Genomic DNA, 13,896 nt, shown 5'->3' on the forward strand with positions numbered 1-13,896 from the left:
GTACCGGCAGGATGATGGAAAAAGTAAGACTTTGAATATTCAATCTTACAGTGAAATCGATAAACTAAACCTATCAGATATTAGTCTTAAAGAAATCGAAGATGCCATTAAAAATCTTAAACCGAAAAAATCTATTGGTTCCGATAAAATTTCACCTTACATACTTAAAGGATGCGGTGAGATACTCAAATACGCTGTTCAATCTTGTACTTTCCACCTCAACATTTCCAGATATTTGGAAATTAGCAAAAATTACCCCGATACCAAAAACAAATAAGCAAAATGATGTAGAGAATTACAGGCTGATAGCAGTCCTGGCAGCACCTGCCAAGCTCTTAGAGCAAATTCTTTACAAGCACATTTCTTTTCACATACGATCAGTGATCTCTCCTTATGAACATGGTTTCTTATGTAAAAAGTCTGTCTGTACCAACCTATCAGAAATAACTCATTTTATCGCAACCGCGATGGATAGCGGAGCTCAAGTAGATGTAATATATACAGATTTTTCGAAAGCGTTTGATACCGTAAACCATAGAATCTTAATAGAAAAACTGAAATCATACAATCTATCGAATCAGATGTTACAATTGTGTCAATCCTACTTAACAAACCGCAAACAGTACGTCACGTTTCAGGGAAATACTTCCGATGAATTTGAAGCTACATCCGGAGTTCCCCAAGGCTCTAACCTTGGTCCCTTATTCTTTCTCATGTACATAAATGATCTTCACGAACATCTGAATCGATCGAGTAAACTACTTTTTGCGGACGATTTAAAAATATACAAAAGAATTTACAGTTACAGTGACTCTACCGAGTTACAAGCGGACATAAACAGTCTTGTGGAATGGTGCGAAAGCAACAAACTAATCTTAAATAGCGAAAAATGTTACCAAATGTCATATACTCGAAACACTACATCAATAAAATACGACTATTGCATAAATAAACAAGAATTAAAACGGGTAGAAACAATCAAAGATCTAGGAGTTCTGTTTGATTCTAAACTTACATTTCACGCGCACGTTAACTTTGTAACAAGCGAGGCTTACAGACTTCTGGGATTTATAATGCGTACATGCAAAGAGTTCAAAAATGTCGGAAGCTTAATGATGCTTTATAATGCTTACGTTAGAGTGAAAATTGAATACGCAAGCATAGTGTGGCACCCTCAAACCCAGCAAGATATAAACAAAATATAACAAATTCAAAGTAAATTCTTAAGACACATAAAGTACAAACTAGATGGTATATACCCTCAAATGGAATCCTGTGAGAACCTTCTCAGATATTTTAACCTAACAACTCTCAACAACAGACGCATCATGCATCAGCTCATTTTCCTCCACAAAATTTTAAATAATCTCATTGAAGCTCCTTTCGCCCTGTCACAGCTCGACTTCTACGTCCCCTCAAGCAAATTACGACCAAGAAGGCAACTCTTCAGCCTCCGTCGTAATAGAACCAACGCTCTGACAATATCCCCAATTTGGAATATATGTAAAACATTTAATGATACCATCAAAAGTGAAAACAGTGTGGACTTATTTTGCCCGACCGCAATTTTGAAAAGGAATATACTAAAATTACATAAATTACAATAGAAACTAAGATTTATATGTTTGTTAAATGTTTTCTGTCTATATACTACATTCATCTGTGCAATATTTCAATAATGTTATCACAAAATTATTGTATAATGAACGCCATTAATGGGTAATATACCTGTTGCGTTCAATTTCTGAAATAATAATAAATAAATAATAATAATAAATAATAAAGGTCAAGAATCATGCAGGTCAATGGATATACTGTAGAGCTTTACTAGACAGTGGATCCCAGAGCCACTTTGCATCTGAAGAGTTGATTCAGTGCCTCAAACTGAAGAAATAACCTGAGCATTCACCGATTAAAGGCATAAACAATGCCGAGTCACAAGCAAATTTCAAGGTGGATATTCAGTTGCAATCTAGAATAAGCACACGGCGTTCCAACATTGAATGCTCAATATTGCCACGGCTCACAACCAACGTACCTTCACATCGAGTCGACCGAGCATCAATCAAAATACCAAGACATGTAACATTGGCAGATCCGACATTTGATGTGCCAACGAAGATAGATCTTTTAATAGGTACCCTGATCTTCTTTGAAATTCTCAAGCCTGATCGCATAACACGTTCAGTTGATTTGCCAATTTTACAGAACACTGAATTCGGATGGATAGTCGCAGAACGCATTCCACAACAATGCAGTGGAAACAATTCATCGATATCATGCTTCCTACGAACGGAAGAAAGTCTTCACCTACACCTTCAGCAATTTTGGAACCTTGAGGAGATATATACCAGGCATAGAACAAAGGAAGAAATCAGCTGTGAGCGTCACTATTGTGAAAACAAGGTGAGGGACAAAACAGGCAAATTCATCGTTCGACTTCCACTGAAAGAAAGCCAAGAAGCATGGGCCGATTCGTTTCAACATGCCAAGCAGAGATTTCTCCAACTAGAGAAAAGACTTGAGCATCAACCGGAACTAAGGATTCCTTACACAGAATTAATGAATGAATATGATCAGCTAGGTCACATGATACCTGCAGGACAATTACCGATGACTCATGACCACAGGGTAACCTACTATTTGCCACATCACGCTGTAATCAAACCACAGAGTTCCACGACCAAGGTTCGTGTTGTTTTCGATGCATCGGCCAAAACCACAAGTGGTAAGAGCCTCAATGACATATTGATGGTCGGGCCCAGCATACAACAAGATTTATTCTCAATCTTGACAAGATTTTGCACACATTCTATAGCATTCACAGGAGATGTAGAGAAAAAGTATAGAATGATTAAAGTGCAAAAAGATGATAATCCATTACAGGGAGTATTGTGGAGAAGCTCCAACAAGCATCCAATTGAAGTTTTGAGCTTCAAACGCTTACATATGGCACAGCTTCGGCATCATTCTTAGCTACTAGTAGATGCTTACAGCAACTGGCAGACAGCGAAATCAGCAAGCATCCTCGCATCCGTAGTATCATCAAGGAAGACACGTTAGTTGATGACTTAGTGAGCGGAGCACAAGACGTATCTGAAACATTACAGATTCAAGCAGAATTAATTAACATTATGCAGCGTGGAGGATTTACGTTACGCAAATGGTGTTCGAACAGCACGACAGTGCTGGAAGCAGTTCTACTAGCCATGCGTGAAATGAACCTTCGAGTCAAATTTCACGATTCACAAGTGACGACTTTATTCTTATCTTGGGATCCTATTGCGGATAGATTACTGATCAAGAGCAAAGCTTCTGAAGTAGCAAATAACGTCGAAATATCAAGCACTAAACGACAGGTAGCATCAGTCGTTGCGTTCATACAAATCATTTCTTCAACAATTGTGGACATGCAATGTTCAATGGGATGAAGAACTTCCACAGGACTTGAATCAGAAATGGCAACAGTTGAGCAGACAACTCCCTGCAATTAAACACATTGAAGTCAATCGATTTGTTCTAATTAATGGAACAGTTAGAAATATCCAGATACATGGATTTGTAGATGCATCTCAATTTGCTTACGGTGCATGTTTGTATGTGCATTCAACTAACCACAAAGATGAACCAGCAGTACTACTCTGTGCTAAAATCACGAGTATCGCCAGTCAAGAAGGTGACATTACCTCGTCTTGAATTATGTGCAGTATTACTCCTAGCAAGATTAGTTCACAATGTACTACCAGTTTTACGTCTGAAGGTAGACTAGATACATCTCTGGTTGGACCCACAAATCGTATTCGCATTGTTAGCAGCACCATCCAGCAGATGGAAAACCTTTGTAGCCAATCGGGTAGCAGAGATTCAAGACATTACGCAAAGCACGTTCTTTCAGTAGATAACCCGGCAGATATAATCTCGAGATAGAATAGAACATAGCCATTTATGGTGGCATGGGCCACATTGCTTAACGGATACAGAAGAGAATTGGCCACTTACGCAGCAGCCAAGGAAAGTAGAAATTCCGGAGGGAATAAGCATAACGGCAGTATCAATTTGCCAGAATTCCCTTGAGCAAACAGTCGAACGGTTCTCCAAATTATCGAAACTAACTCGAGTGATAGCTTTCTGTCAGCGATTCATACATAACTGCAGAAAGTCCAACAACAAAGTAAAAGGAAGTCTTTCAACAAAGGAAATGCAATCAGCATTGTATACATGCATAAATACTGTTCAGTTATCAAGCTACAAGTCTGAAATTAAAGATCTTCAACGGCACCAACAAGTTTCAGCCAACAGCGCATTGAAGAGACTTCACCCATTTTTGGACAGCAACAACCTTCTTCGCGTTGGAGGAAAACTCAAAAATAGCAATTTGATTTATGAAACGAAACATCAAATTATTCTACCTACGAAAGGTCACCTGACACAGCTCATAATAGAAGCGGGACATTTGAGACAGTTTCATGCAGGACCACAGTTATTGTTGTCGTCACTCAGGCAACAATACTGGATTGTACGAGCACAAGCAAGCAAGTAATTCACAATTGCCTCGCACGTTACAAGTTGAAGGCTACCACGGCCAAGCTACCCAGTGGTGAACTTCCGTCACCTAGAGTCACACCGTCTAGACCATTTCTCAACTCTGGTGTAGACTATTGCGGACCTTTTCTATTGAAATCGCATTCGCTACGCAGCAAAGTTCATCGGAAATCATACGTGGCTTTATTAATTTGTCTAGCCATCAAGGCTATTACTTCAGAGCTCATCTCCGATCTCACCACAGATGCTTTTATCGCAGCCCTGCAAAGATTTACATCTCGTAGAGGTAAATGTGCCAATCTGTACAGTGACAATGGTAAGAATTTCGTCGGGGCAAGAAACGAACTTAAAAAGCTACATAGCTTATTTTCGTCACAGGAATTCACACAAAATATTCATGAATAACCGACTTATGAATCCTTCCAGTGGCATTTCATTCCACCTAACTCACCACATTTTGGAGGAGTATGCGAGAGTGGAATACGCTACATGAAGTATCATTTAGTTAGAGTAGTAGGAAATTCAACACTGAATTTTGAGGAATTTGCAACTTTGCTCACCCAAATAGAAACATGCCTAAATTCAAGGCCTTTGACTGTTTTATCCGACAATCCAGAAGATTTAAGTGCTCTCACTCCTGGACATTTTCTCATTGCTTCAGCTCTTACTTCCTTTCCCGAGCCAGACCTTACTGACCTCCCAGGAAATCGACTGTCCAGATGGCAGAGACTCCAAAGCTTTCATCAAAACATTTGGCAGCGATGGTCCAAGGAGTACTTAAACGGTCTTCAGCAACGTTCCAAGTGGACCAGCGGAAAACTTCAAACCAGGTTTGATAGTTGTCATCAAAGACGACCATTTACCTCCCCTGTCGTGGAAATTGGGAAGAGTCACCAGCGTCCAGCCAGGAAGAGACGGCTTACTGCGAGTGGCCACAGTGCATACAGCTTCAGGGATCTTCAGGAGATCGATTCACAGATTAGTTCCACTCCCTCAGTGCAAGAAGGACGGAGATAAGTGAATTTAGTTGGTCAATCGTTGTTTGACCAAGAAGGGGGGGAGGGTATGTTTCAAGTCATAATTGATATGTTTGATATTTTTATCAATAGATGTCAGGGGCTTTCAGTTTTTTTTTATGTTTAGTCTCCAACAAAGAGAGAGAGTGACGCTTAGTCAGTTCGCGAGGCAATATGGCCGATTGTGCGCGGTGATTTCATTCCGTCCATCGCGTTGCATTGCAGCAAGTTTGTACATACATGTAATCATTTGTTTTAGTCATTATCTTCGTTATTATCAGTGAGTGTCATTTGCAATCTTCCGAGTCGAATCACCTTATGGAATACAATATGGTCCTCCACTCCAGAGGCATGGGTTTATGATAAAGCGACAGGCAGTAAGTACTACTATCATTTTCATTGGCGTGCATGGTACAAATTAGGCAGACCCATCTCGGACCAACAGGCAAGCACATGTTGGTTCATCAATGGTCAGACACAAATCATTCAATGGCAACTTATTGTTCTTGTCTCTTTTCACTGGACCCTCGTTTTGATAACAGAGAAAAAAATATGCCAATGTATGGGCATATTATCTGCAATTGTGTCAGCCTCCTTTGCTCAGTTGTTAGTCAGGAGTTCTAGGTTCTGTATATTGGACTATAAGCAGTTAAAAGTCAATTGTAGAACATGGAATGAAATTAGCCACACCGGATGTTGTAATGGAAACAAGCATAAAATGACGAGATGGAAGTGAAAAATAGTAATTATGGCTTTTTGAACCTCTTAAACTCTACTCTTATAGTCTTCCTGTTACCCTTTGTACTTCAGGAAATGCAGCTGATTAATATTTCCATTCTCAGCAACAGTTTCTTCCAGATAACTAATGTGTACTTGACCTTCTTATCTTCTAACTATGCACATTGTGGGTTAGAACCAACCAGAATACCTTCGCCTTCACCACACAAACCGCAGTTGCCAACTGAAAGCAAAAAAAAACAACTATTTTTTTTTTTAAACTCAGAGGTTGATTTGTAGCCAGGACTGACTTCAGTGCAAACGATATGTTTACTTTTTTTACTTTCAAAATAGAACATCACGCAGCATTGGGCACTTCATATAACTGTTCCTATCAGGTTTTAAAATAAATATTATCAATGAACTTCATGAATGGCGGCGAGAACTGATAAAACATGTGTTTTTTTTTTTACACACATGTGTACTCTACTATACAAGAGCCCATTGTGTTTCTTGACTGCGAAGTTTGTTTTTAGTTTGGTCAGACTAAATATATAAGATTTACCTCTATTGTAAGCCCACAGTGTAAATCTTCTTACATTAACAAAAATACCGGGTGATCCGTTTGAGATGTCACAAAAGTAAACCTTTATATACGAGAGGTTAATGAGGCCTCTCCGATGGCGCAGTGGTAGCGTCGTCGCCTTGCATCCAAGGGGTCCTGGGTTCGATACCCGGTTGAGGCACATAGTGCTTCGGATCCCACTTTAAAATGTAGGTCCAGTCCCGATAAGCCTTACTGTGCATAAAGTGGACTTAAAACACCAAATCAACCAATCAAACAACAAGAGATTAATGCACGTATCTCCGAGCAGCTTATTGGAATGTAAGTTTCGAATGAGTGGAGGTTTACAGACTTCAGCCACATGGCGGCGCTAATGTACATGGTAACAAAGGTGGTGATCACGGCACAACAGCGCACACAGTATGTCGTATGGTACGCGATTTTTTTAGTATTCCATGCATGCTACTGCCGTCACGCAGCTGAAGTCAGTAAACCTCCACTCATTCGAACTTACATCCTTTGTGCTTATATTACAACAAACTGCTCACAGATACGAAGGGCATTATTAAGGTGGGTGCGATTGATGCTGCAGCTGCAGATGAAAACAGACGAGAATTTTCCAAAAGCTTAACAGATTTTTTTGCTATATTAACCTGAAAATAAGTCTTAGAATGAAATTTTAGAGCCAAAATTTCGGACGCCTAGACACAGCGTTACTTACTATACAGATACTATTATTCTTTTCGCTGTGACGTAACTATAACGTCGTTGTGTTTATTGTTCACCGAAGATTTCAATCATCAGGCCCAATTTCGTCTTAATCCGGCCCTGCAGTTACGTACATTAACCTCCTGTGTATAAAGGTTTACTTTTCTGACATCTCAAACGGATCACCCGGTAAAATACTTAAAGTTTTATCAGCCACATGATATGAACTATGTTCATGTTGTTTTTGTTTGTTTGTCTTGTTTTGTTTCATCTTTTACAGTACTTGAATGGTAAGATAAAGAACTGTGTAAGGTACTTTACTGTCTTTATTATATTCTTGACAGTAAAAAAAACGCAAACCCAATGTATGCTGATAGTTTAAAATAATCTTAAATTCCTTGCACTTGCAACCTTGGAAAAACTTCGTGCTATCGCTTTTGAATTTGAATCTAAGCATCGTTTTCAACCTATCCCAATTGTAAATACCAATGAATGTCCAATTGCATGATAACTATAGCATGTATACTCAAAATCAAATCAAAGGTCTCACATCTTATATATAAAGAACAGAACGGAACAGAACGAAATAGAAGGGAACAGAACCCGATATTGAATTCGAAACCCAGCGTCATTGCCGAAACTGTGCGCAAGACTGGCTGAAAGAGCTGCTCAGCTAGAACAAGCAGTGTTAGTCACGATTCTTCAAGAAACTAACACAGTGTTTAGTTCCTCGGCCAATTAGCCTCAGAGCTCACAAGGAATCAGCTTTTGAGATGACGATTTTTCACAAAATATATAAACATACGTATATGTACTTCCTCCATTATTGCATATTGGTTGTTTCTTCGTTTTTTGTTATTGTTATATATTAACTAAAACAAATATAAAAAGACAAAGCAGAAAGTATTGTCGTTGTTTTCGCAAGTGATAGCGATGAGGTAACTTAGATATTTTTACGACTATTTTCTGGTTTTCTTGATTAATTTTAACGATGAGGATGAAGGATGGAGTGACGAAATAGATGAATCAATAACATAAGATCTTCAAATTATCTAAGAAACGAACACATAGAGTAGTGCACTAACCACTCCACCATGGAGGCCGGCAATAGTGAAATAATTATTGCAACAAAAAACATGCGATTAGAGCATTTCAAGAGTTAAGGCAACCAATTGAACGTGCTCCTGTCCTCATTAATATACATACATAGCTATCTTGTCATAATAGTTACACCAGGGGTGCCCACATGGGAGGATTATGGAGCGGACCGCGCCATCGAGATTTTTGGGGTGATTTTTTCCCTTTCAAATTATATAAAATTCAACATTTAAATATTTTTACAAAATATATGTAAAAATTTTACTCCTTAAATGCTCCATATTTAATCCATCAGCTGAAAAAAATAAAGTATTTTAGGGAATTATCAAAAAGGGGGGAGGGAAATATCCAACTCTTACATATGTTAGGCGTGGGGTTCTGGGGTAATTCTGAATTAAACGTGGGGGTAGGGGCAGTATCCAACTCTAGATCTTAGATTATGCCGGGTATTTTAGTTAGAGGGAGATTAAGCATTAACTTGAGGCGTTATCCAATTCTTGTGTATTGTTATTGTCTTAGACTGTTGCGGAAATTCTGGTGTGGAGACTGAGAATTAAGTTTTTGGAGGAGGTAATATTCGCTCTTCAATATGAACAGTAAGTCTAAAATTGACATAGAAATTTTGGTGGTAGGATTGAGAATTAAATTTAAAGGGGGAGATAGGAAGCTCTTGATAAAGTGTTGAATATTAGATTGTCAAGGGATTTCTGTAGTAGAGAGAGAGTTCGAGCATTAAATTTTGGAGACTGTATTGCAGAACGATTACCAATGCAAATAATATTTCGGTAGTTAACGTTAATCATTACAAATACAGTACAGGCGTAGGAAATCGCACCACTTCCATCACCATTTTTAAAACTTATTGATTTTCGTTGCTGTGGTTACAATAATTTGTTTCCTTCTTTTTCCTTTTTAGATACAAAGTACTTTATACAGCGCGAAGAGAACAATATAACAATATATATAAAGAAACTTTCATAAGTTAAAGCAACATTAATAACATAAATAACATTAATATTGAACATCACAGTTTGAGAATTGGGACAGTCTCAATCTCTCCCCTTCTCCTGAAAATAAATAAATTAACATAACATGTTATTTTTTACTATATAATACACAAGTTTTGAGTCCTGTTTTTAATATCCATTCGACAGGATAATGACAGAGTTCATTTATCATAATGAATGAATTCACAAATTTACAATACTTTTTTACCAAAGTTTTGAAAATGGCACCTTGGTGTTTGAATTTACAGCTACTTATGCATCACTTCATAACAATTACATTAGTTTAAACAGTTTCTCCCTTTTCTCATCAGAACAATTAAATTTCTTGATATTTGAAAAGTTCAGCCTTGTTATTATCTTCTTTCTGTCCACGGACATCAAAATCACATAATTGTTTTTCACAGCATCAACTGTGAAGCGGGGCCTCCGAGATACATATATACGGGCCTCACACCAGCTTTCGTGACGTCACAAGACTAGTTAACTATGGTCAATTTATAGCGTTTAACAAAGTGAATTATAAGAGTGTAATATTTATTTTTCTGACTGAATCGAATCGTCCTTTCTTATTCATTCAGAACGTTGCTTTCACATCAAGAACATTTCAAATGTTATACGGCATTACAAAATACGTGAATAATGTTGATAAAAGTAAAATCCAATCTTTACCGTTCTCCATAATGTACCTTCATTTTTTCAAATTATCAAGGGCAAAAAATGCGATAGAGATAAAATTTGATCCTACATTGATACTTACTCTAAATTTGTAAAGAATTATCATCTTTATTAATTGCTATTGAATTGCTGTGGAATATACACTTAGGATTCAACTTATGCATGCAAGATAATTTTGTAAAAGTTAGGTTGATATTGGAATTTGGTATTAAATAAACTTTCCAACTTTGGAAACTGAATTCCCGTATGTAACTTGAATACATTTTTAATTTTCTAGAAATCAGGTAAATATTTGGCTGCACAAGTTTGACTAGTTTGGTTGAAGGATAAGCTTACATTTTTTTAAAATCATGTTTAGTATTAAACAGTTTACATCAAGCAAAGAGAGAAAGTGTACACATGCTAATGCAGCAAACGTACTAGCCTAATCTATTCTAGATACCTGGATGCTAAGAACACGAACCTTAAATGATCTAACAGTAATGAAAGCCTTTGAAAATGGATTTACGATCACACGGAAAATGGGCATATTAATGCAAGCGACTTACTTTAATTAAGACGTCAAAGCAAAAAGCAGGAGAACACAATAACCTCATGATCTACTATAAGAATATTGTTAGAAGTAATTCGTATTCTAAAATCCTTATCATTATATCCCTTTTCGGTAGACAAGCTAGATATGGTAAAAATCAAGTCAAGTTGTTTTTCAGGATACGGCGTAAGTTTTAGGAATATCAACGTTTATTTCATTCATCCCTAACAAGGACAATTTACTTGCAACTGTACCTGAACATGTATTGAAATCGTTCCATGCTGACATATAAGTTCATATTTATATTTCCCCTTGTACTTGGGATATTTAGAACAGGTTGAGATAAAATCTAGCTCTCCTACTTTTATACAGAGCATAAATTTATATAAAGCAAATAGGTTACATGAAATCACAATGACTGACTTGCAAAGTTCACCCGTGCTCACAACAACACAGCACTGGAGTACAGGCACTGGCGGTGTTCAACACACTAAACCCTGCAATTAGGTGGACGGCAAAAGTCTACCCATATGTGCTAACTTCTTGTCAGCCGTAGAACATAGACTCAGAATTATCTCAGGGCTTGCTGGGTGTAAAGAAAGGTCATACCAGATTTAGATATATTTATATATGTTTATTATAATCTTAATAAAAGAATGTCTGTTAGCACACGTGTCTTTACCTGTGTTACCTGTGTTATCGTTGTTGTGAAACATATTTCACTAGTTTTCTCAAATACAATACAATAGTCCTTAGTTTAAAAAGTCAAAATTAACATTACGAGTGAATTTTAAGCATTTATGCAATAATGTTTTTGTTTCTTTACAAAGCCCGCCCCCGTGGCGGATTGGTTAGCATATCGCGCTACGACGCCGGTTAGGGGTTCGAATCCTGGCCTGGGCATGGATGTTTGTGAGTGTCCATTCATAAATTTCATCATATCATCACTCATCCCCATATTCGCAAATTAACCAAAAGTAGCACAAGAAGCGAAGTAAGATAAAGCAAATGAATCAATCAATTTCTTTAAAAAGTAACATCTGTAGAAAATCTATTGTGTCTGTAACTTTATTTATAATTTAAAAACTTTCAAAACAATTAAATTACCTTGATATATTACGAAACTACGAATACATTACGTGGTTTCTAAAATAATCGTCTCTCTTTTGTTTTTCTCTTGGAAAATGGTATCTATTTTGGAAATCATCTAAACCTGAAATGTCTACCCAAGAAAATTTTGAGGTAATACTAACGATCACCATCAAACGCAAGCAAAGAAGTTATTAGAACAAACACGTCTTACTGACTTCTATTGTGGATCCAGGACTCTTATGTTTTAATTTTTTCCAAAATTGTTGTATTTCTGTAAATTGTTTTAAGAATGAAACATAACTCCAGAAATAGTAAGTCCAAAGAACTCAATCTTTAGTCACTTATAAGGCAAAGGACTGGAGATTGACTATAGAGTAAATATGAGAAATATTGATATATTGAAGACGGATCCTGCTGCAAATTTATGAAGAAAATATGGTAAAGATTTCTGATAAAAGCGACAAATGTCGTCAAGTAGTGTTGTACAAAATGGGTTGGTTATCTGTAAGTATATTCAATAGGTGGGTTTCATGTGACGTCAGGGTGCGCACAGCTACCATGTTTACAGCCAATTTTATTTCTCGTTCGCAAGGAAATATCCACCACGTAGCGTTCGTTATATCTCCATGAACTGCACGTTTGTTTTAAATCACGAATGTCTGTGATCTTCTGCCCGCCGCTTGAATTCCGTGTGCTTGCAAGAACTGGCCTCAATCACGGCTGCTCGAAGTCATAATTCAACAGTTTGTGACGTAGGTGAAACACACCTATTATCTCGTAGTCAACTCAGCAGTTGCTTCAACGTAATTGTATTATTCTTACTTGCTCTGTTTGGTGTATGAACTAACCACACGATTGTTTTTATTTTTTGTTAATAATTTGTTGAATATTTTGAACTCTTACTACTTTCCTACACTCCTTCTTTTCTCTGATAAGAGTATCTAACTGATCTCATAAAAATCAATAACGTTGCTGCACACCTACGAATTTTGTCTAAATTCCACTAGTCAATCTGACGTCATCTTCCACCAGTAAATACCCTGATCGATCAACCTGTATGTACTTATATTGATTATGCGCGTAGATCTGGCAACATGGCACTCGGTTGCCATGACAAATTGTGCTGCCATCTGTTATTGAAAAATTACCGCAAAATCACCTTTAGTACGGCCTTAATTTCCTTCATAATTCTCTGATTCAGTATGTTTAGATTTGGCGGACGTGTTTCAAAGACTCTGTGTGTGAGAAATCCCTACATACGCCCACATCTTCCAATATTGATGTGCCGTGTAAACAGTTTCTGCATCATGACAACAGATTCACCATTCTTGAAGAATGTCTCAAAAGCAAACGCTTCATGTTTACTAAAATGGCGTTTCTCACTGAACGTTTCTGCGCACATCGCATAATTCCTACACTCGGGCCACATGAGCACTACGAGAATCAACACGGTAGATGCACCCTTGGTCACCCTGTATATTACAGAAATTCTGATTTAAAATTTTTCATACACAAAGTATTAGATTTTACAACATGTAATGCAACGTAGCTTGGCTCGTACCCAGGGGGGAAATGAATTTCCGTTAAGTGGTGAAATGCAAGCAGGCGGAAATGCATGATAAAAAATGAGAAATTAAGATAAATGAACTGCAAGGTCGGTGGTTGTGATATGAATGAACGATTGAGAAATAATTTGAATCATGTGTCATTGAAAATATGGCCACTGACCTGTGTTAAGGTGATGAGCCAGCAAGAAAATATTCTGTAGCGAAATCGTGAGCGGCCTATTTAATATTACATTTCCGAGAAGTGTTTTTCGGTCTAAATTTTTCACATAAATCCCTGTACACACACTTAAAAGTTGGGTGCATATTCGTAGTTGTTTACAAAATGCTAATTCTATATGCCACCGAAATTTAGAGCAGTTTACACAAGAATATTTTC

At 37.3% G+C, this 13,896-nt stretch overlaps 1 protein-coding gene across 1 annotated transcript in view; it reads left to right on the forward strand.

Annotated features, from left to right (window-relative positions):
* Positions 1-5,831: 5,831 nt before the first annotated feature.
* LOC145989862 (transmembrane protein 17B-like) overlaps positions 5,832-13,896 on the forward strand; it is a 314,067-nt gene continuing 306,002 nt past the window's right edge. The window contains exon 1 of the mRNA XM_083125324.1: positions 5,832-5,935. Within this exon, the coding sequence (XP_082981450.1) occupies positions 5,918-5,935 (18 nt within the window). The 5' untranslated portion in view covers positions 5,832-5,917. The remainder of the gene's footprint in view (positions 5,936-13,896) is intronic.

Source organism: Lepisma saccharinum, chromosome 7 (genome assembly GCF_977018435.1).
Source record: "Lepisma saccharinum chromosome 7, izLepSacc3.1, whole genome shotgun sequence".
NCBI lineage: Eukaryota > Metazoa > Arthropoda > Insecta > Zygentoma > Lepismatidae > Lepisma > Lepisma saccharinum.